Genomic DNA, 24,425 nt, shown 5'->3' on the forward strand with positions numbered 1-24,425 from the left:
TAGGGGTCTATCTGGATGCTTCATTGGATATGGCAGCCGAAACAAATCATATTGTTTCAACAAGATCCTATTACATCAAGCTCCTTTGCTACATTCAACCACTTCTATAAAAAAAAAGACAAGTGTACCCATCTGGCGCGGAATATTATCAGTGCAAAAATAGATTACTGCAGTAGTCTTTTGTATGATTCATCAAAAGGCAATATGACCAACCTACAGGCACTGCAAAACAGCACAGTGAGAATTGTTAAGCAACTTAAGCGAAGGGATCATGTTAGGGAGGCATGTATTGCTCTTCACTGGCTTCCTGTTAAAGAGCGAATTGTCTTTCGGGTTATTACTATTTCCAATAAGTGCCTGTATGGGAGTGCTCCTGTCTACTTGCAAAACAGACTAGCCCAGAAGTCTAGCCCCCACATACTGCGATCTAACTACTCCAATTTCCTAGTGAAGCCACCTGCTAAACTTGGCATAGCCGGGTGCTTAGCCTTTGATTCCACCGTTTTATCTCTGGATTTGGCTTCCACCAAAGCCAAGAGATATACGCTCTGCCAACCTTCAAGAAAGCACTGAAGATATTCTTTTTTTAACTAATCTCTGCCTCTTATTGGCTGGAACATACGTCTAGGAACTGTATGTTTGGCTAGTTGTACTGTCCTTTGTGATTTGGTACTTTTGCTTGGGCTGGTCTTGTTTTTGTGTGCCCCTTTTTGCCCGTGGTATAAATATTAAACTAAAAACAAAAGGAAAATACCAACAATTACAGCTAAGTAAAAAAGGTCAATATAACCAGCAAGCAACAATGGATTAAAGCCTCAAATGATTCTTGTAGAGTCTGTTTCCTAGTGTGGAGACAACCTTTATGAGGCAAGTAAAGCTTTTTCTAAATTTTAGGAAAGAGGGGAAAATACAATGGCTATGTTCTTTGGAGAGAAAGGTCTTGCCTTTTTTTTTTAAAGTACAATAGTTACAGTCCCATTGTTCTGGTCAGACAGAGGGGTAGCAGACCCTTGGATCCGAAGAGGGACCAAGCAAATTAAGATCAAGAGAAAAAGGAAGCCCTCCAGCAATGCCAGAGAAATCCCACAGTCCAGGAGTCAGTACCATTGCATATGCTGTGAGTGGGTTTCACAGGCGGTGTGACAGAATGCGATCTGGCAAGGGCATGAAAGCCCAAGCTTTTTTGGTCTTTATTCATATGAAATGATGCAGGTAATTTGTTTTCTTAGAGGGGAATCTGCTCAAACACCAGCTCATCACTACATAGGTTTTTGACTCGCTGCATCTTCGAGCACTGAATCGAACCAACAGGACCTCATCACCTTGACCAGACTCGAACAAAGACTAGAACCACATGAAGCCATCATGTTGTGTGCTGACACAACTAGCGTTAACTGTCTCAAACAACCGCAGTTTCAAGCATGTTGGACACTTCGAACCAAACTGCATGGAACACAGACTTTCACTGCATAACACCCCACTTCAATGCAGACTCACCACCTGGATCAACATGACTCTAGGTATCTCAAACCTTGTTCGAGTGCAAGGAAAGCATCCTGCAGCCCAGATGCAGTCAACCACCCAAGTCCAAGAACAAGGTACTGTCGAGAGGCCTTGTCCCATTGGTCAACATTTGGGGCCATAGTGTCTTGAATCTCCTTTTCAATTATTTTCTTAAAAGCATATCCTTTTTGAACATGGATGTTGCTGCAATTGCTTGCCTGAGTGCCCTTGCTCAAGTACCCAGAGTGCTACTCTATACCAGTACTGCATTTTCTGTGTTCTGACCACAGGGAAAGGTTTTTGTTAGTGTTTTAGTAAGTGGATTACATTTTTTATTATTTAATTAAGCTATATGGTTTTATAGCACATTGACGGGACATTCTTTTAATGTGAACTATTTGTACCATTGCTGTTTGGGTTGCTATAATTATCACTTTGCAACCATTCTGAGAGTATAGCCTGCCCTCAGACCACCTTACCACAAAAGGTAAAGGAGCTACACCAGATGTGTTAGTTTTACCTTGATGATTGGTATCACTGCTGGTATAGTCATGTGGCGCAGAGTTGAAGGTTTAGCCATTACTTATCCCCATACTCTAGCAGACCAGTAGTCAATTAGTTGCAGGCAGTCCAGAGGCAAGGTACTCCAAAACCCTTGGAGGCTTCAGCGATGATCCACCAATGCAGAGGGGACCACCATATCTCTGGGAGGATGGATCATAAAGGATTCTTCACCAACTCAGCCACAGGTGATTGGCGGTTACCAGAGATACTCATTTCCTACATGGTCCCCAGGCTCAGGAGCAGGATTCCAAAATGGGTCAGTGTCAGAAAACCAGAGGGAAGGGACATTAGTGATTTGTCCTCCGTACCACACCAGAGAGAAGCCATCCATCTCAGTCTTCAGGCTTGTCAATGCAGTCAGGCAACAGGCAGTGTGAGTCTCTGGATCTTCCAAGACCGGGAAGATCGAAACAGGGTGCTTGCTGGGTGTCCATATGGGGAAGGAAATATGGCCTAGCTATCACTGAGTTGAGCTGGAACATCTGTGTTAGGCAAGATTGTATGCAGTACCCTGTGGGAGACTGCACCAGCCTTCTCCTCCTGGCGATAGGAACCCAACCTTTGGTAGAAGTCTGTACTACACAGGTTGGTAGTGTGGCTGAGCAGCCAGGCTTTTCCCAAGAGGGATCAATGTGAGCTGTAGGGTTATCACACCGAGATTCACAGTGAAAGTTATCCAAATAAACTCTTACACTCAAGGTTTCTAGGTTAAACAATTATTTATTAATTTAACAGTCAGTTGAATAAGCCTTCCTGAGAAGGGAGCAATTATAAGTAACACAAAAAAACACTTCAAAATACACACTCTCAGTTTCAGTAAGGAACAAGTTACTTACCTGTAACTGTTGTTCTCCAGCATGGGTCTGGCATGGATTCACATGCTCATGAATATTCCCCGTCGTCAGGCTGGGAATCCTCGGTAAAGAAAAAACCAGTATCAGTTTCGTTTCTGATCTGTCTTTCGTAGTAATAACCAATCACTGGTCTCTGCGTCATACTGACCACAGCCAATGACTGCCCTCTACCTAAGCACCGCCTCTGGCAGCCATCTTCAGATTTGGAAGCACGTGAAGTGGCAGTATGACCAAGTGAAGAGCCGCAGAGGGGTAGGCGGGAGGGTTCGCATGTGAATCCATGCCAGACCCATGCTGGAGAACAACAGTTACAGGTAAGTAACTTGTTCCTTCTCCAGCATGGGGTCTGGCATGGATTCACATGCTCATGAATAAAGAATACATAGCAGTACACACATGCACAACCACGGGAGGTGGCAAAGGCTCAACATTAAGCATCACATCAAACTCAACATTAAGCATCTTACCTCCTCACCAGGCTCACCTCAGGCGAACAGGTTCCGCAGCACTGCTTGGCCGACCCTGGACTCCTCCCTGGAATCCCGGTCGACGCAGTAGAATTTCGTGAAGGTGTGCGTCGACCTCCACGTAGCAGCCCTGCATATGTCCAGCAGGGGCACACCAGATAGGAACGCCGTGGTAGCTGCGATCGCTCTGGTGGAATGGGCTCTCGGACGGCCAGGCAGCGGTCGGTTTGCCAACCGGTGACAGTACATGATACAGCCGGAGAGCCATCTGGAAATGGAAGCCTTCGAGAGAGCCTTCCCCTGATTGACAGGTCCAAAGTTCACAAAGAGTTGTGACGTCTTCCGAAAACACTTCGTGCGGTCCACGTAGAACTTCAGCGCTCTAGCCACATCCAGCGAGTGCAAAGTCCTCTCAGCCGGCGACGAAGGCGACGGGAAGAACACAGGTAACACCAAGGGTTCGTTGAGATGGAAGTCCGACGGTACCTTGGGCATGAAGGAGGGGTGCGTCCTGAGCACTACCCTTGTGTCGTGGAAAGTCAAGTACGGGGCCTTGCAGGAAAGGGCCTGGATCTCTCCCACTCGTCATGCGGAGGTGATGGCCACAAGAAAAGCTGTTTTCCACGATAGAAACTTCAACGGGGCCGAGTGCAGAGGCTCGAACGGAGGTCCCATGAGCTTGGTCAGCACCACGTTGAGCTCCCACGCCGGGGCCGGAGCCTTCACCGGCGGGAACGATCTGAACAGTCCCTTCATGAACTCTTTCACCAGACGATGAGACCACAAGGACGTCCGCCCCGTGGTTCTGGTGTATCGGGAGATCGCAGCAAGATGAATCTTGATGGACGCGTGTGCCAGACCAGCTTTGGCCAGCGTCAGCAGGTACGGCAGTACTTGGGGGGCCGTAATCCGTAGAGGGTTAATCTTCTGTGCGTGGCACCAGACAGAGAACCTCTTCCATTTGTGTCCGTAGCATTTAAGAGTCGAGGATGCCCTGGCCTTTGCAAGAACCTCTCTGCAATCGGCCGGTATGTCGTATCCTCCAAACTCTAGCGCTGCAGGAGCCAGGCCTGCAAGTTCAGCGACTTCGGGTCGTGGTGGAGGATGGCGCCTCCTTCCCTGGAGAGTAGATCCGCGTCCGCCGGCAGCTTGATCGGCGGGGACGCTGACAAGTCCAGAAGGTCCGGGAACCATATCTGCCTCGGCCACGCAGGTGCGACGAGGATCATCCTGCACCGTGACCTCTTGAGCTGGTTGACGAGCCGGATTAGCAGAGGCAAGGGAGGGAACGCGTAGAGGAGCAGGCCCTCCCAGGGGAACGAGAAAGCATCGCCCATGCTCCTCGTCTGGGGAAACCTGCTGGCGAACCTCCGGCACTTGGTGTTCGTCGCCGTCGCGAACAGGTCGATCTGGGGTGTGCCCCACCGTCGGAAGAGGCGATCCACCAGATCCTGCCGTAGTTCCCACTCGTGGCACGAGCGCAGCTCCCTGCTGAGTGAGTCGGCGATGGTGTTTTTTATCCCTGCCAGATGAAACGGCACCAGAAAAATCCCTTGGGCAACGGCCCAATGCCACAGGTCCTGCGCCTCCTTGGACAGCGCTGGGGACCTGGTTCCGCCCTGTTTCCTGATGTAAAACATGGTGGTGGTGTTGTCGGTGAAGATCCTCACCACCTTGCCCTTGAGGGACGGAAGGAAGGACCTGAGGGCCCAAAACACTGCACGGAGCTCCAGGACGTTGATATGCAGGGACTTCTCCGTCGGGAGCCAGAGTCCCCTTGCGTGCAGATTTTCGGTGTGCGCTCCCCACCCTTCCAGGGAGGCATCCGTGGTCACGGTCTCCTGGTGGGCTGGGGTCTGGAAGTCCATGCCCGCCGTCAAATGCGCGCGGGTGCCCCACCACCGTATCGCTCGTCGGAAACTCTCGTCGAGCTTGATCCTTTCCTCGAAGCTGCCCGTCGTCTGGATCCAGCGCGCATCCAGGAATTCTTGCAACGGGCGCATCCGGAGCCTGCACATGGGAATGAGGTAGATGCAGGAAGACATCATCCCGAGGAGGGACTTGATGGACCTCACTTTGGCCGCGTCGGCCACCAACATCCGTTGCACCTTGCCCAAGATGGTCCTGGTCCTCTCCTCCGACGGGGAGGCCAGAAGGGACACTGTGTCGAGCCTGGCTCCCAGAAACAGTGCGACTTGCGCGGGCACCAGGTGGGATTTGGCGTAGTTCACGGAGAATCCCAGGTCCGTGAGGAGTTGGACGGTCCTTGCCGTGTGGACCACGGCGAGCTCCCTCATCTTGGCGCGGATGAGCCAGTCGTCCAGGTAGGGGTAGACGTGAATCCCCTCGCGGCGCAGCTGCGCCGCCACCGGTGCGAGGCACTTGGTGAATACCCTGGGTGCCGACCGTAGTCCGAAGGGAAGGGCTTTGAACTGGTAATGACGCCCTTGGACCACGAATCTGAGGAATTTGCGGTGCCCCTTTAGGATGGGAATGTGGAAGTAGGCATCCTCCAAATCCAACAACGATAGGAAGTCTCCTTCCTCCAGCTGACCCAGGACGTGCTGGAGGGTGACCATCCGGAACTTCTGCGCCTTGATGAACTTGTTCAGACGTCGCAGGTCCAGGATGGGGCGCCATCCTCCCGTCTTCTTCTTCACGAGGAAGTATCTCGAGTAGACTCCGGAGCCCCGAAGCCTCTTTGGGACGAGTTCAATGGCGCCCTTTCTGAGCATCGCCTTTACCTCCAGGAGAAGTTGAGGGACGTGAAGTTCTTTCCTGGCCACGGGGGGGACGCGCGGGCACCTTCTTTGAAACTCGAGCGCGTGGCCCCGGGCCAGGGCGTCCAGCACCCAACGGTCGGTGGAGATGGACTCCCACACGCTGACGAAGCCCGCCAGCCGGCCTCCCACCGGGGTGCTTCGGTGGGGGCCCGACCCCACGGCCGGTTCAATCCTGCTTGGGCGCGGCCTTGCCGCCTTGACCTCCTTGGCGACGACGGCGTGGTCCGCTAGACTTGCCTCGTCCTCTGTAGGCCTCTTGCGACGACGAGCGGGCCGCTTGACGGTAGGAAGCGAAACCGCCGCCGGAACCTTTGGAGGCGCCCTTGCCTCCGCCGCTCCGACTGTACGTCCTGCCGGAAATCCGTAGCTTTGAGCCATCCACGACGTCGAAGGCAAACGCCGTTGCCCAGCTGGCGGAACCCGGTGTCGGCGATGTCCGTCGCCACGGTGATGGCGTGGTCCGAGGCCACCTCACCTTCCTGCAGGATCTCAAGGGCCTCCGCCCTCTTGTCGTCCGGCAGAAAATCCAGCAGGGGAGCTATCTTGTACCAGAGCTCCCTGTCATAGCGGGCCACGATAGCCAAGGCGTTGGCCGCTTTAATCGTCGTCGCTGCCGACGAGATGACTCTACGTCCCATAGCATCCAATTTCTTTCCCTCGCCGTCCGGCGGGGAAGTCGATGTGGAGGCCGCACCCCCCCCCGCTTTCTTCCTGGCTGCCGCGGAGACGACGGAGTCCGGGGTAGGCTGCGCCCGGAGGCACAGGGGGGCCGTGTCCGGGACCCGGTACTTTTTCTCGTACCGGTCTCTTCTAGCTGGCGTCGTGGAAGGGTTCTTGAGGAGGGAAAGGCCCTCATCCCAAATGTCGTCCAACAGAGGCACTGAGAGGACCGTCTTCCTCTTGGCCTCGCGCCGCTGATAAATGAAGCCTTCCTTTTTCTTCTCCTCAGGGCAGAGTTGGAAAAGCTCGGAAGCCCTGGAGATCATGGAGTGGAAAGATCCGATCTCGTCGGGCGGAGAAGCCCTGGTGGGAGGCGACGACGGAAAATCCTCGTCGTCCGTACCCGTCGCTGCCGTGTCAGTCCCCGTATCATCCCCTCGGGTGGACGGGGAGGAGGGCTGGAAGGGGCGCGACGGTTGAAAAGGAGGTGGTGGATGGATCCTTCTTTTCTTGGTAGGGGGAACACCAGAAGGTCCCGGTTCTGGATCCCCCGACGGGAGAGGTTCCTCCGTCGGTAACGGTAGCCTCGTCCTTATCTCGGAGCATAAGGACTGTATGGCCAACAAAATGGCCGCCGAGTTGTCTTGCGGCGCTGGCAGAGGGGAATCCGACGGGCGAGCAGGGGCCCCGTCGGTATCCTCGACGATGTCGTCGTCGTCACCTGCGTCGGGGTCCATTCCGACGGGCTGGCCTTCTTCCACGCCTAGGCCGTGGCTTAAGACCTCGATCAGCTCCTCTTCTGAGGTTGAGGCCGAATCTCCGACGACGCCCTGCCCCCCCTTCTTCTTCCCCACGGAGGGTTTCACGGGGGTCCTATCGATGGGCACAAAGGAAGACTCCCTCCGAGGAGGCAGGGAGATTCTGGGCCCTGAGGTCGCCACCACTGGTGCAGCCACCACAGGCTGAGCCAGGGCCGCCGCGACCGTTTCGATAGAGGGCTTGGTCGGATGGATCAAGGCCTTCACCACCTTAGGTGCGCTCACCGCCTTATCCTTGAGGGAGGGGGCACTGCCACGCTCCTCCTCTGCCTTAGAGCTCGACCGGGGCCTCTCCAGGAGCTTCGCCGGGTGCTCGGCCTTCCTCTTACCCGACCCAGAGCGTTGGCTCGTGGTTGATGGTGCCGGGGAGGGTGCGCCCTGCCTGGCGCCCGTAGAGCCCGACCGTTCGGCGCTCCCGGTGCCAGCGGACTCGCGGTGCTTGGCCTTATGTTGGGCCCCCGTCGCCGGGGCGCCCTCAAAGGTCTTAGAAGACCGCTCGGATTTCTTCTTCTTCTCGCCAGACGGGCTCTTACCCTCCAGCCAGTTGGCGAGACGTTGATGGCGGTCCTTCATGGTCCGTTCCGACATGTTGCCGCAAAACGCACAGTCCTTCTCCATGTGCGTCTTGTCCTCATGAAGGCAGTAAAGGCAGAAAGAGTGTTCGTCCTCCTTGAAGACGTTCTGCAGCTGGCATCCAGGGCAGACCCTGAACAGCTTTCCGGGCGTCGAGCTTCCCTTCTCCTGGGCCATCTCCGAGACCGGGCCTGAGAAGCTTCTAGATTCCTCCGAAGTGTAGCTCGACGAAATCTTCACCCTTGAGGGGCACAGATGAATCCGACACGGGTCCCCGTTGATCGGATGTAGGATCGGTGGAGCTTGAGGCTCTTTGACCGAAAGAATCGAAGTTTTTTGTGTGAAAAAAGCGCGAAAAAAGCACTAACGCTCGAGAGCAATAGCACGAGGATCCCAACACATGAACGTGCGGTAAAAATCTGAAGATGGCTGCCAGAGGCGGTGCTTAGGTAGAGGGCAGTAAATCGGTAGATACCCATTGGGGATGGCACACAGACACTTCCTACACCCTCAGGCGACTTAACTAGGACACTGTGGACATTGATATATCACTGGTACATTTAGAGCAATATTGAGTTTGGTGTCAAGGACAAGGTTTTAGGGAATAAAACAAAGGTTAACAAATATTCTTAAGCAGGCAAGTACTTTTTGAACTCTCCAATGCAAAGTAAATTAACCCTTTCCTGGGGGAAAGGTACAACACAAAGAAGTAATAAGAGTCTTTCAGGGAGCCAGGACAGCCAATGTTAAGTTAGCAAAAGTCAAGGTGAGCTAAGGCACTTCTTGCAGGTAGGTAAAAAGTCTAGCACAATGTTTTAGAGGTCTTTGTAGAAAATAGAAATCATTGTTGGGCCAAAAGCTGGGAGGGTTGTGAGGGGCAAAGCTGCAAGCAACTCTGCAAAGCAACCAAGTCAAGTCTCAACTAAGAGCTAGCAAGGCAACAAGAAGTAAGTCCCCTTAGTTTTACAGTACCTTTGGTTTGAATAAATTGGTTCCAGCTGGCTTCTGTTCTAGTTGTAGGTCTGCAGATCCTTTGTTCCTGGGCCTCGGCCATGGGGACAAGAGGGAGGCAGTCTGGGGACTCCTGTACTACGAATTGAAGGTCAGCAGCAGCCATGGGCAAACTTCAGATCAGCCGCTACTTGCGTCCCCCGCAAATAGCACCACTGCGATTCTCAGATACCACTATGGACTTTCCTCGCATCTGGGGTCCAGCACTATGTTGAGGTGGCTCGGGATTGGTCAGTGCTGCTTCATTGGAGTACGGAGGCTCTTCCTGGAGCTCGGGTCCGACTTAAAGACACTAACTCTATTCTGGTTTTCCTCTCCCTGGCAATCGGTTCCTGCAGCCGCCATGGAAGTACAACCAGCTCCGAGAGGATGTCCAGATGAGCTTGTCTTGGGGTTGAATGGTCCCACCAACCCAAGGGGAGAAGTAGTTCTTTGAAGGGCTCCTCTAGTCTAGACGAATTTGGAGCTTCAGCACTGCAGCAGGGCTTCACCGGGTAAACCAACGGTCAAGGAGTTGCAGCAGGCATCTCTTCCAAGTTCTTCTTCGGATTCCTTCGTCCAGTGGTCGACTCTGCCTTCCAAGCCAAAAGACCTTGTCTTTTATGCAGGTTTCTCCCATTCATTCGCAGCCTAGCTGTCAATCACACAGCAGGGTGGCTGTCCTCCAAGGACAATCACCTTTGGGTGCATTGCTGTAACCAAGGAGATTAAGGACAGGGAGTTTCGGGCACCTCCTCACTTCCTGCCCCTGCCAGACACTCTGGAACCAGAGGCGGGCTTCACCAGTGAATCCCGCCAAAGACAAAACGAACCAAGAGACCAAACCAACAAGAAATGGTGAAAAAAGAAGACCGGGGCAATTTTGACAAAATGGGCACCCATGGGTGCCTTACTGCAGCTGCAAACGCAGCCCGCGGTAAAAAAACACAATGGTAATAAAAAGTAAACCACTGCCACCAGCCATTAATTGTAGAAAGTGCAACATAAAAATGTTACATGAGAAAGTAGACAAAGGGAATACTAAGTAACCCTTCCAGCAGCCTATTGTAAGATAGTCTGTGCTGGGTCTAGCAAGTTACAAATGTAAGTAAAGTTAATTTCACTTCACGGCTCTTGGAAACAGTAGTAATCCAAGAGAAGGTATTTAAACCTTAGAGAAATCTGAAAGACTTTCCTGTGCCACTGCACTGAAGGTGCTGTGTGCCACAATGTAAAAAGATGATGCCTATGGAGTTTTTCAGACTCCCAAACCAAAGGAAACAGTTCAAATTAAACAAAAATGCATGAGACAGTGGGAAAAAGGTCTCACTCTCTCCAGGTTAGAAAAGAAACGTCCTAAAGTCCAGGAAAAGTGCTGGGGGTCTCTAAGGTAGAAGGGAATTAGCACATTTCTGAGAATTCTCCCTACCAATCTGCAGCAAAGGGATTCCAGATTCTTAGCCGGGTGATAAAGGCACAGCCAGGAGTTTCCGGGAGAAAGGGTCCTTTGGGAAGATGAGGTGATCCAGCTGTCTAGTTGTCCATAGAGGGAAGGAACCCTGCAATCCATTCCTTCTTTGTCAGTAAAGAGGCAGATCTTCACCGTCTGATTTCTTTGCATGCTTGAGATGCTGGTCAAAAGGTTTAGTCTCCTTCCTTGAGCACCAGGCCTTCCATGTCTGGGGGTTTTGATTTCAGCAGCAATGCAAGGCGTGTGGGTAAGTTGTCTTTTCATAGCCCGCCCCAAACACAGAAGTCTGAGGCTGACCACTGTTTCCCATCACATGCAATGCTGCATTTAAACTTTTGCAGCCAGCCAAATGCTGGACATCAACTCAGGCATTCCCAAGCATTCAGGTTGTGGTTTCACACACATTCTACATTCTCCCTAGAGAGGCAACTACAAATGCCACTTGGTAGGAAAGATTTTAACAAAGTTACTCACCGTAGTGACTACGTTACTCCTAGTCCATAGTCCCCTTTCCTCCATACTTGTGGACATTCCATCCTTTGGGATGGGACCGGAGCACTTTTGTCTAAAAGCATCAAAATGTTTAATTTTTGTCGTCCTTTTATTTTTACGCGGGGTACCGCACGTGACCGTAACACCACCATCCTGAGCTCTGCCCCACGCATCACCCTTCCGTCCTTTTCTATCGCCAGGTCTGAGAACATTTAAGCAATAATAGAGGATACTTATTAGAGGCGACGGCGGGCGGGTGTATGGAGGAAAGGGGATTATGGACTAGGAGTAAGGTAGTCACTACGGTAACTTTGTTATACTCCTACGTCACGTCCCCTTTCCTCCATACTTGTGGGAGATTCCCAAATACACACCATAAGTAGTACGGATGGATGGAAAAACCCCTTTATAGGAATAAGTTCTTAAGAACAGCCTGGCCAAATTGGGCATCAGCCCTGGAGCTCAGGTAAAGATGTTGGGGAGGCCCACAAAGCCACCTTGGCGATGGACTCCCAAGGGACATACTTTTGGAAGGCAACAGCAGTCCCTTTGCCATAGACTAGATGTGCATGGATACTCTTTGGTGGATGTAGGACTTGAATGCTTTAGACTACTGAAAAGCATGAGGCAATCCAGCGGGAATAGTTGCTTTGGAAGCTGGTTTCCCCTTCATGTCTCCAAATGTGAGAAAGTTGTGAGGAGCTTCTCAGTTTACTCGTTCTATTGAGGTAAAACTTCAGGACTCGCCTGACGTTCAAGTTGTGTAAAACTCTCGGCATCAGATGCCAGGATAGGAAAGAAGACAGGAAAAGAGACCAATTGGTTCAAATGAAAATCAGCAACCACCTTAGGCAGGAAGGAAGGATTGCGAGTGAAGCACAACCTTATTCCCTGTGGTAAGTGAGGAACGGATGCTTCACGGAAAGAGCTTGGAGCTCACTTACTCGCCTTGCCGATGTTATTGCGATCAGAAGGCAACCTTCCAAGAAAGGTACTTAAGATCGATAGTGGCCATGGGTTCAAATGGCTTATTATAGCTTAATGCCCCGGCGGGAAGAGATGAAGAGACCCACAAAATGCCTTTTGATGACTGGATTCGTCAATGAAAAGGAACAGCTGTCCGTGGACAGATAGGCCGCAATAGCGGATAAGTTCTGCATAACAGAACATGGATGCCAGAACGGCCAGATGAGACACAAAAGATAGAACGGTGTCGACCGAAGCTTGCCTGGGATCGAGCTGTTTAGCTAAACACCAATGGCAAAATTGTCATTTGCTCCTGTACTGAGCCCTTGTAGAGGGCTTCCTGGCCGCTTGGATGATACGCACATTGTCCTCGGACAGGTCTAACTGTGCTAACGATCTGAACACAGGCACCCGGCCACAAAGCTGAATGATTGTGTGGAGGGGTGCAACATCTGGTGAATGCTCTGGTGAAGCAGGTCGTGAAATATGCGGCAATCTGATCGGGGGAGGTACCGACAGGTGCTGCAGTTCTGAAAACCAGAATCTGACTGGCCACCAAGAAGCCTTTAACAGGAGAGTACAGTTTGATGTGCTCCTGAGCTTACAGAGCGATCGATGGATAAGAGGCAATGAAGGGAAAGCAAAAGCTTTCATGTTGTTCCACGCGATCTCGAGGGCGTCTCCCAGGGAGGACGCTCCAATCCCATCCCTGGACGCATAAAGAGGCAGTTTCTTGTTTGAAGAAGTTGCAACGCGGTCCACCTCTGGAGTGTCCCATTGATGGAAAATGTTGGAGAGGACATTGCTGTACATCTCCCACTCGTAACAGATGTCGACTGACGACTGAGTGAATCTGCGGCCACATTGAGGTGACCTGGGATGTCTACAGCCTGGAGCCAAACAATGTGCTGGATGGCCCAGTCCAAATTTGTGTGTGCTGGATGGCCCAATCCAAATTTGTATGGCAAGATCCACAAGGAGAGGAGACTTTGTGCCGCCTTGCTTGTTGATGTAAAACATTGCCCCCAAATTGTCTGTGCGAACGCAAACTACACTGTTGCTGAAAGGGAGGTATTCAAAATGGCCACCGTGGCCCGCGGAGGTTGGGCCGCCATTTTGACAACACCTGGGGCAAACTGCGTCACAGGAGCAAGTGAGGTAATATGGGAGTCAGGATCCTTGCGTGCCATTTTAGCCTTGAAACAAGGAACCTCGGCAGAGCCGGTACTGGCAAATCTAGGGTGTTTACTCGACACGTTAGGGACTGCCCCAGAATTAGCCTTTATTGGAGGCTCCTCTGCAGAGCCGGTACTGGAAGGCCTGTGGTGTGTGACCGCCTTCTTTTGCACCCTCAACAGAACTGGTATCACCATGGCCGTGCACCATGGCTGTGCGCGTGGGAAGGCTGAGGTATATACCTTACAGCCAAGACCCTAGATGAGGGACACTCAATTCTGTTGGTGTCCGACTTAGCCCCAAGAAGGGGAACCTCAGGTTTTACCCCGGTCCATATATCCATCTCGAGAGGGACCTCGAACCAAGACTCGGTACAGTTACTTCCAGATGCAGAAGCCTCAGGGAAAACCCTGGTATCCAGAGCCACAGCAGAACTGTGCTCAAACTTAGCCCCAAACAGGGAACCATGGAAGAAGATCTGGTTTTGGCAGACCCGCTGCAGGGCCCTCGCAAGAGTCTCTGGTGCATCACGCAGAGCTGAGACCAAAAGGGAGTACTCTAAACTGAAAGTGTTCTGCTCCCACAGAGAACCGCAGATATTTCCCATGCGGGCCCCAAATCAGAATGTGCATGTACGCATCCTGGAGGTCCACCACACTGAGCCAATCGCCCTTCCGAAGAGAGGACTTTATTTGACAGGGCGTGATCATTTGAATATCTCTTGGGGAAAAGTTGGATTGAACTGGGAAAGATCGAGGATAGTGCACAGGCCAGCCTGGTTGGGTATGGGCACTGAACAGACGGGAGTAATTGCCCTCCCCTTGCTCCCTGAGGGGTCTAGAAGTTTCTGTACCTCGGCTCTGAGGGAGGGCGCCCCGATCTGTTGGAATGGAGGTTTGAAGGGTGGTGTAGAGGGAAGGGCAAGCGAAAGCCCGCCTGAGCGATGGACAAAACTCACTGGTCTTCCGTGATGGTCTGCCAAGCCTCCAGATGAGACGAGATTCGTCCTCCCACCGGAGTCTTGTGCGACCGACAAAAAATATCATTTGACTGATTTGTCGGCAGGGAGACTACCTGTCCCTGGTGGGGAGGCTGAGGGTGAGAGAAAAACAGCCCGCCTTGCCGTTGTTTTCAGCGGGTTCCGCCAACCGGAGCTTCAGTTCGGCGCGCATGACGATCAAGAAACCCCCTGAACCCAGAGAAGGAGTGTGTAAGGGGCCTTAGCTGGAGCTTTCGCCGACTGATAAAGATTTGGCAGTTTGGGTACTCGCTTTGATCTTTGTGAGCTCCTTGTCGGTAGAGGAATGAAACAATTCCTTGCTATCAAAGGGAAGGTTTGTTACTTTGTCTTGCACTTCCTTTGAAAACGTTGTCGAGTGGAACCACGCCTGGCGGGAGGTGTCAACACCTACCATAAGGACATGAGCTGAGGTATCTACATAGGGTGCCACAGCCTCCAGTAGCTCCTGTGCCAACACCCTGGAGTCCGACAAACCAGCTTTAAAGTCATCCATCCTATCTGCAGGAGTGCACTCCTGGAAATCGACTAACTCTTTTCACAGCCTCAAATTGGCTGCTGCCAGGATGAGCTCTGTGTTTGCTTGACGAAAGCTGCAGTGCCGAATTGGCAAAGAACTTCTTGATCAAGGAGTCCAGATGTTTATCCTCCTTGGATAGGATTTTGGCCCCTGCGGGACGGGAGCGGACAAGCTGATAAGGCTATCTTCTCAGAGGCGTGAAGCTTGAATCGAGCATCAAGTCTCCTGTTGTATCCCAGTGTGGGGTTTATCCCAGACTTTGCGGGCCTCAGCTAAGAGGTCCTTCTGGAGGAACAGGCCGGTGCGCTCTTGAGGTGACAGGTTAAAGGCTCTGGAGAGCACCACCTCCTGCGGAGTGGGGGCCTCAGGTACTGGAATGTCAAGGAGGGCCATCACATACAGGACCCGGTCATGGAATGCTCTCACCGAGCGGGGCTGCTCATCGCTGTCCTGATCCGCTTGAGGCTCATCCAACAAAGCGGGAACAGAAGACTGGTCCACCAAGCATACCGCCTCAGGTTTTAAAGTGTTGTCCCGGTCCGCCGGTGTATTCTCTATAGGAGACAACGGGGGCAGAGGAGGAAGAGATGGAGGTCCAGAAGGAAGCGGTGGAGGGAGTGGCACCACTGGAACAGTCGGAACCGAAGGTGGGACATGAGGCTCAGGCTACATTTCCCTGAACAGACGCTTGAAATACACCTTCATGGGGTCAGAGTGCATGAGCATCTGAACTTCCCAAAAAAACTCATGCTCAGACAAGGGCTTAGGCGTTGGTAGGGGAAGAGGTCGCTCGTAAGGGGCATACCCCCATGAACGCAAGGAGGATGGTTGCCAGGAGGGTCCACCACCAGCCGGGTCCACAGAGATCAGTGCAGCGGAAGCAGGAGGGAGCGAGACAGTATGAGTCAGCAGTGCCTGAGCACGCCAACCGAAAGAAGGGTGGGACAGGTTTTTGTTGTCCACGTGGCGTGGAAAAGGCTATTCAGCCCCAAAAGGAATGCTCCCAGCACCAGACGTCGTGAACGTAGGTGTAAAGGAGCTATCCAAAATGGCCACCGTGGACCACAGAGGTTGGGCCGCCATTTTGTAGACACCTGAGGAGTACTGCGTCACATGTGGAGATGAGGCAGTTGCCTCCTCAGGGAAGTCAGGGGACTTGAGCAACACCTTAGCCTTACAAGGATCCTCAGCAGAGCCGGTACTGGGTGGCCTCGGATGTTTACTTGACATCTTTGAACCCACCCCAAACTTAGTCTCCAACTGAGAAACCTCAGCAGAGCCGATAGTGGAGGGATAATGGTCTGTGACCGCCCTCTTTGCCCCCTCAACAGAACCAGTACTACCATGACCCTGAGCGTGAGACGGTTGAGGAATATACCTCACTGACAAGACCTTCAAAGAGGGTCTCTCTGATCTGTCAGTGCTGACTTTAGCCTCAACAAGAGGAATCTCGGATTTTAATCCAGTACGTAAAGCTCCCTCAATAGGGGCATCGAGCCGTGACTCGGTATGGAAAGCTCCAGAAACCTCCAACCTTCAGGGCGAACCCCGGTGTCAGTGTGGAAAGCTCCAGAAATGGAGACCTCAGGGCGAACCCTGGTATCCAGAGCCACAGACATGCTGGGCTTAACCTTAGCACCTAAAAGGTGAACCTCAGAACGATGTCCGGTACTGGTAGGTCTGCTGCGGGAACCCTCGGAGAACACTCCGGTATGCCTATTAGGCCCCCTGGGGCACCTCAGGAGAACCCGTGGTGACAGAGCTACACAAGCCCCTCCCGGACCTGGAAGACCCCGGGAAGGAGTCCCCTGGCCGGAGCGCTCTGGCATAGACGAAAGACTAGACGACCGTGGAACCGGAGCAAGAAGGAAGGGCAACAGGAGTAAAAACGAAAACTGCCAGTGATGCAAGTGCATCCAGCCCCCACCGCGCGGAGAAAAGGACTGAAGGGCGATGTGCGGGCGGAGCACATTGTTACAGCCATGTATGGTACCCCGCGTAAAAATAATAGTACAAAAATGTAATTGTTGATGCTTTTTAACAAAAGTGCTCCTGTCTCGTCCCGGAGGAAGGAATATCCCACAAGTATGGAGGAAAGGGGACGGCACGTAGGAGTATTTCTTTTTGCTGCTTTCTTACCAGCAGCGCCATGATCCCTTGTTGGTGAAGGTGCGCTTTAGAAGTATATAAACCTTTCCTGACTTTTGGAAGTAAGTGACGCCTTTTTGCTCCACTTATCTTGCTACGCTCATCGTTTTACAGACTCTAATCAGTCCTTATGGATATCAGGATATCATTGTAGGAGAACTCTGTTCTTCATGGGAACGTTTTTGGTTTGTTTTTCCTGCACACATCACCTTATGTGAAGTGGGTTGGGATGCTATTACTGTAACTTTGTTTATGGTTACTTGCATGATGTGTCCAAGATGGGCTGGCAACAGCGGATACTTTTGTAGTGTTTTCTTTATTATAGTCATAGTGCACCTTTTACATTTTACCGCTTAACGCCAATTATTTTACCATGTACTCGAAAATAGCCACAAGATTTTCACCTGGCCTTTGGCCTTCTTTTAGTTTGACTTTCCTCCTGCCCTGGAGGGGCCAGATTGTCCACATACAGTAAGCCCTTTCCCGGGGAAAGCTCCAGCTTTTGCGGGTAAAGCAGTAGTCTGTGTGTGTGGTGGATGTTGGGGGCTGTGTCTTTCTGGACCCAGTCCACATCCAAGCCAGGTGTGTCTGTTGCTGGGCAGGTGCAGTGGCCAGAGGCTGTCTATGATTGGACAGCCCCTGCCAGTTTGAATTGTTCAGACGCTTGCCAATGATGGGCTATGGACCTCCTGAAGACCTTCATCTGTGCTTCGACCCTGGGACCAGCGGGACCAACCAGTTCCAATCTATGCATGAAGTTCCATTTGCGGACCAACCAGTTCCAACCTATGCATGAAGTTCCATTTGCTGGAAGTGCTCAGAACAGTCCTCTCATCATCCTGTGAACTAAGCAGACATCCACCTAGGCTACTACGCTGTCACAGTAGGCAACCTGAATCGAGCCTTAGTGATCTGCAGATACTCAGTTTATGGAACAATAGGCATTTCCTCGAAGTTGCAGATCCCCACCACAAAGAGGGGCTTTTACAGGGCAAGTTTATGTTTCTACCACAAGGGCAACCTTCTGCCATTTTCTGCAAAGTGGCCATTGTTCTTTGCTTCCTGCATCATGTCGTGGGAGTCCTCTGAGGTCGCTGCTGGAGTGGTGGCCCCAAAGTCGGCATGTCCTGGGTGTCCAGATGTCCAGAATCCTGCCCATCTGAGCATGGAACAGCGAACTAGCCGGACCCAATAACCAGACATCTGAAATGACCTCTGCACCCATGACCCCTGTGCTTCCTCCAACAAAGGCAAGGAACAAATCCCGAAGGCCCAGCTATTTCAGGAACCCCTACGGTGGCCTGAGTGAATCAGTGTACAGGGAGTGAGTAAACATAACTGTTTTGCCCCTCCTCTCTCCATAGCGATGTACGAGTGTAAAGTCCTAGCCCTAGCTCTCCCTTGCCTAGCCTTGAACGTGGGGTTCTGGCCTACTATCCACCCATGGGTCTCCCCCTAGATGGATTGGGAGAGGGTCAAGACTTTCCTCTTGTTTTTAATAAACACTGAAACACTCACTACTTGTTGCCTCAAGCCAACACTTGTTCAATCTTCCTACAGAGACACTCCTAGCCTACTGAAAAGACTTTCATCAGGACCTGTGTCTAAGGGCACTAGCCCCCTTCGTTTCTGGCTAGGGATGGACTTATAAGGTTAGTAGCTTAATTCTAAGGTTTTGTATGGTGTTTGCTCAATTCTTTATTCTCATCCCATTAGTTCTCAAAGTAGTAGGAGTGGTAGTAATTTGTACAGCGCCTTTAGCACATTAATATGACCTCAACGTGCTTGTGGTGGGAACGCCCTTGGGGTACCGAAGTCCAAGGTGTGGGAAATTGTGTGAAGGTTAGAATGTGTGTGCATTTATCTAGGATAAGTAGTTAGGCGGGCTGGCGGTGCTAATAAAAAAAAAAAGTCTTAATTACTTTCCTGTTTCTAGTTCTTTAGACACTTCACTAATTTTACAGTATACTGAGAAGTAGTTCCAACTGTATTCTAAAAGTAAAGTGTTGGTGCTTTTATCAGAGCACACCAAGGTGAATGGGTATATTTTAGTAGTGAATATTTTAGTGTGCTACATGTGTGGTTTTTCATTGATAAGAATTGTCGAAGCACTAAATAAAGATCTGTATTTGTATACATTCTGCCTAAGTTTTTTTTTATTAAGGGTGCTCTGGGTGGTCTTAACTGAAAACTTCACCACACTCACGCTCCCCTAGTCACTCTACCCAGATAGAGTTTGGCTAGATATTAGCGTTTGTCCCTCTTCATCAGAAGTGGGTGGCCTCTCAGAATCTTTGCACATGCGGATTCTGAAAATACATCTTAACACCAGTCAAAACTGGGTCATACTGCTACAGCTCCCAGCTAAGAGAGAAATGCATCCTGTATCCACTACTCCCTTTCTGCACCTCCACCCTTACACATATGCACACACACCTACATCTGCACCTGCCCACACAAAAAAAATGACACAAGGAATAGGCATAGGTGAACAAAGACAACCCTCACTCGAGGTACCTGGATGATTCAGTCAAAAAGGATAGTCGAAATTCAGTCAAAAAGGACTGAAGTTCTATTCTTTCCCGCAAACACCCTCATGTCACAATCTCCCCCCCCTTAACATTTCTTTTCCTCCCTCTAGTCTCTCTATTTCTCCAACTGCCCGCAATCTCGGCCTTTACTTCGATTCTAATCTCTCCTTTGCCCATCATATCTCCCTTACATCCCGCGTTTGCCGATTTCATCTCTACAATATTCGCAAAGTCCGCACTTTTCTTACTATTCATGCTACAAACTCCTTGTCTCTTCACTAGTCTAAATACTAGTCTTCTCCCGACTATTGTTCTGTTCTGTTCTTTGGTCTTCCCCGCTCACGCCTTGCTCCTCTTAAATCAATCTATCATTCTTCGGTCTGCTCACTCTGCCTTCTTTCTTACCAGGACCCAATTTCTTCTTCCCTTGTCTCTCTCGGCTGGTTGTCCTATTCGCAGCTTAAATACAACTTTGTCTAGTTTTCAAATTTCTTTACAGACTTGCTCCTGGCTACCTTGCATCTCTCCTTTCATTTTACTCTCCCTCTTGCTCCCTCCGTTCTGCTAGTGTTTTTAGACTCAAAGTTCCCCGTCGCCCCTGTGCTCAATCCCGTTCGCTCTTTCCAGTTCCTTGCCCGTCTTCACTGGAACATGCACCCTGTCTCTTTGCTCCATTACTTACTATCTTGTTCCGTTCCTCTATAAAAACCCACCTGCTTCAGTCCTCTGATTGATACTGTTTATGAACAGTGATTTGCATTTCTGATTCTATGTACTGTTGACCGTCCTATGTAAAGTGCTTTGGACAAAGGTGCTTTATAAAACACAATAAATACAAATACAAAAAAAGCCCCAGCTAGACAAAATGGTTCCACCTGGTGGAGGACATTTTGGACAAGGAAAGCTGCCACCAACCTAGCCATGTGACTAACAGCGAGTGTACATCTAGCCTGGGACATTATGGGGCATCTTTAGGGTACCTCTGCCTTAGGAGTCTTACAGACTCTGAAGACGAAGCAACTACATCAGAGAGGAGCTAGATACAGCCTGGCTGTGAGAAAGAAAAAAAAAAAAAGAATCCAAAAAAGTTAACCACAACATCAGGTAAAAAAAGCACTTTCCACTTAACACATCTCTTGGTAACGTACAGGTTCTGATTGAAGTATCTCTCATGGGCATCCCACTTTCTTGGCTGCGTTTTAAGTGGCCCAAAAAGAATAGATAGAGCTCCTCCTAAGAGGTCTCGGGTGTGGATTGGTGTTCGGCCGTTGATCTGTGCCAAATGTTAAATCCAAACTGGTCTTCTTAGAAAAGCGAGGAGCAAGACCGACAAGGATCACTCTAGAACTTCCACAGGCTTATTAGTAAGCCTTTCACTGTCACCCTTTCCGAGGTACCGGATCTACGGTTCACCAATCCACTAGCGCTCTCCATCATGATGTCTTTCCAAGTGCTTGTGTGTCTATGGCACAGTCCCTTATTCCCTTTCTCCACCTCACTGCGTTTGTCTTTCACCTGCACCTACACAACGCTTCAACACATGCTCATTCCTGCACCCAACCCAGGCACCCCTTTGTCAGTATCGCGGCCCACCACTCTCCACACTGCCAACTTGGCTTTCTCAACATCTAACATGCCCTCCTCCTCTCTCCTGCCATCACCAGCGACCTCGATTCTCTTCTCACCCCCTCTCTCTAATGCGTAGCGGTTCCCCCTTCTCTCCTTTCACCCTCCTCCTCACGTTCCTCCTCTCACCCTCCGTCCACTCCTCTCTCCAGCTCCTTGCTTTCTGCTCATGCTCAGTCAGCTTATGCCTGCAGCTTTCTCTGAATGAACACCTTCTCCAAACACACACAACCATGCATTGGCATCCCCTCCCCCCTTTAAAGCCCTGAAGGGGAAGTAATTGACAACCTAGTGAGGACAACATTTTCACATGCGGGAATGTTGGTGTGGGACCTTCACCAGCCCCTAAAAACTGCCAGCACAAACAGGAGCTTACCCTTGGTCACTGATTTTCTATATTCTCTATATTCTATATCACCTTACTAAGAGGAAGCCCATGAGAGGCAGAAAATATGACTACTTTTGGAAATGTTATTGGGACACATTCATTAACAAGGCTTACATCCGTTTTCCTTAAAGGGACGCTGAGCTAAGGTGCCTCTGGGTGATGTGCATCCTGCTCGTGGATCCTCCATACGCACCTCAGGCCCATTATCACACTGCTGGCGGCAGCAGCCGGTCCCCCTTAACGACACACCATTGATTTACAGGGTCAGGAAGGGGACATCATCACACAGGATACATTTTACTCCTCAGTTTACCGTTACAGCCACTAGAGAAACGATCCTATAATAAGAGAACTAAAACCTTATTCCATCTCTTCCATTCACTGGTATCCAGTGCAAATAGGGAAAATTTATGATGATACTGAATGTACTCTTCTAGCCTTAGCACATAAGACAAGTTGTTAGAATGTTGTTTGCTCTGTTGAGATCAACCATTCCTGTCACATGCCACCCCAGAGAAACAAAGTAGCCAACTTTCCTATATTGGAGATAATCCATTCCCAGTTGTGGGTTTAGAAGAGACAATTTATATTACTACACAACTAGGAGCAGATCTTTCTGATCATGTTTTCAATGGCTTCACTTTCACTGAGATTCTGCCAACTTGCTTAGAAGAGTTCCTGTTGCACAGCCAACATCATCACAGCCAACATCATATATTCCTATTGCATTGTTATTTACATTTCAGAAACAAAGGCAACAACATCGGCATGTTGAAACTTACATGTCCATAGTGGCCTTTCTTGGAACAATTATAGCAGTATACATTTGCTTTCTTTCCAGAAGTGGAGCAGGGTTTCTGGATTGGTCCTGGCTGAATCTGGAAAGTAACCGTTGGATAAAGGTTTAGGATAACGGATCATACATAATTCAAGAAACAACGAAAAAAGGAGTAAACTGCATTCATGCCTAGAAAGATGTATTAAACATTGGGCCTCATTACGACCCAGGCGGTAAGTTACCGCCTGGGCCGTGACTTTACCACCATGGCGTAAACTATGTTTACGCCATGGTGGTTGGCGGACTTACCGCCCCATTCCGACCTTGGCGGGGCGGTAAGTCCCCAATCCCCATTTACCCTTCCCCATTCCCATTTTTGCCCCATAGGGCATAATGGGAGTGGGGAAGGCGTTAACTACGCCACCGTAAATTACGGTGGCGTAATTAACTCCATGGTCCCTTAGCGCCATGGATTTTAACACCTGCTAAAAGCAGGTGTTAAATCCGCCATGGCGCTAAGGGACCTCGTACTCAGGCGGTAAGGGTCGGCGCTGTTTACGGCGCCGTAAACCCCTTACCGCCTGAGTTGTAATGAGGCCCATTATGTCCACTAAAATGTGCATATTTGAGTTACCATATGCTTACGAGAGAGAGAGCGAGATAAGAGTAATTTACAAATGATTCGCTTTATAGACTCCTTTTTTTCTGTATTCAGTATATCAAACAGGCCTAAAAGGAAATGAGGAAGTCAGTGCAGAGCAGAGCGGAGCCTGGAGCGAGCCGTTTCCCGCTGACACTGCCGATAACAATTGCAAGTTGCATTTTACTAAGGTGACTCAGCCATGAAAGTGGAGGCATGGGGGAAGCCTGTTGAGCAGTACAAAGAGCTCTAAACTGGGCATCTGATGCAAGGAAAAAGAAAGCGCCTCATGCCCCTTTCTTTCAAGAGTCTGGTTTGGCTTCTTGATTTTCTTTTACCCTTTTGCCCACTAACTTATATTGGCTCATTGCTCCTTGTATTTACTAGAAAGAGACAGTGAAGACCATGGTTTAGAGTGGTGACTGCGGCGAGCCTTGAGCATTTGAACCATACAAACCCAATTGATATTGACTAATCTATCTTAACTAGTTTAAAATTGACCGTATGGCATGAGGGGTGCATCTGCAGGTGCACACCCCCAGACTACAACTAGATTGAGATACAGGTCAGCCTACCGATTTACTAAGCTTGGAAATACGGTTTATTTAATTTTCACCCCAACGGCTTTTTGCTTTTGGGTTGTGATGGGCAGGCGAAAAGCAGTGACTCAGCCAAAATGCTCATTTGGCAGCAAGATGAGAAAGGACAATGTAGGAATATCAATGAATCACTACCGGGGCACATGACATGCTTAATTGAAAGCAGTCTCAGGGAAAATCAAAGACAATTCTGAGAGCTGAAGAGGAATTGGAACACTTGCATGCAGCGGCCTACATTTGACTGCTGACGTCTGCATGACCAGCACTGTGTAGCCTCATCCCATGATCTTAAACAGCCCACAGAAATACTTAAACTACACCGAAGTAAAATACTTTTGAGTTATGTGATGGGCCAAAGGACAATGGGAACAAGACACCTACATCTATTTCTCACTCAACAGGACTGTTCATTACTGCTACGGAAGACCACAAGAATAGTCAACACAGCTCTCATTGTGCTAATGAACGGTCGACCACAAAGGGGGTGGGAAAAAGGGGGGCAAGGTGTATGAGCTTCGCTCTGTTAACCCAAACCTTGCAGACCTATAAAATAACATAACTGTGATAAATGTTAAATTTAAAATATAACCGTTCATTTTAACCAGATCTCAGGGCTTGTAAAAGCTTTGGAAGAGACGTTCGAGACATTATACACAATTAATGATTCATTAAAGAATGTGGTACAGCTCAAAAGGCTTGATAAGGCTAATGGAAAAGAGGAGCTAGCCCACTGAGGTGACCGTGATGATTCATTCAGGTCAATCCCACAATCTTGGAAAAACCCGCTCAGAGTGACAAATGTTGAACTGAATAATCTAAGGCCTCCATCATGTTCGGGAAGTTTGCAGGTAGATCTTCAA

At 50.1% G+C, this 24,425-nt stretch overlaps 1 protein-coding gene across 2 annotated transcripts in view; it reads right to left on the reverse strand.

Moving 5' to 3' along the window:
• Positions 1-24,425, reverse strand: part of ZCCHC7 (zinc finger CCHC-type containing 7) — a 607,337-nt gene that overhangs the window by 193,701 nt on the left and 389,211 nt on the right. For both annotated transcript variants that reach the window (XM_069630519.1, XM_069630520.1), the window contains exon 7: positions 22,331-22,426. In XM_069630519.1, the coding sequence (XP_069486620.1) occupies positions 22,331-22,426 (96 nt within the window). The remainder of the gene's footprint in view (positions 1-22,330; positions 22,427-24,425) is intronic.

Source organism: Ambystoma mexicanum, chromosome 6q, assembly GCF_040938575.1.
Source record: "Ambystoma mexicanum isolate Mex_15411 chromosome 6q, UKY_AmexF1_1, whole genome shotgun sequence".
NCBI lineage: Eukaryota > Metazoa > Chordata > Amphibia > Caudata > Ambystomatidae > Ambystoma > Ambystoma mexicanum.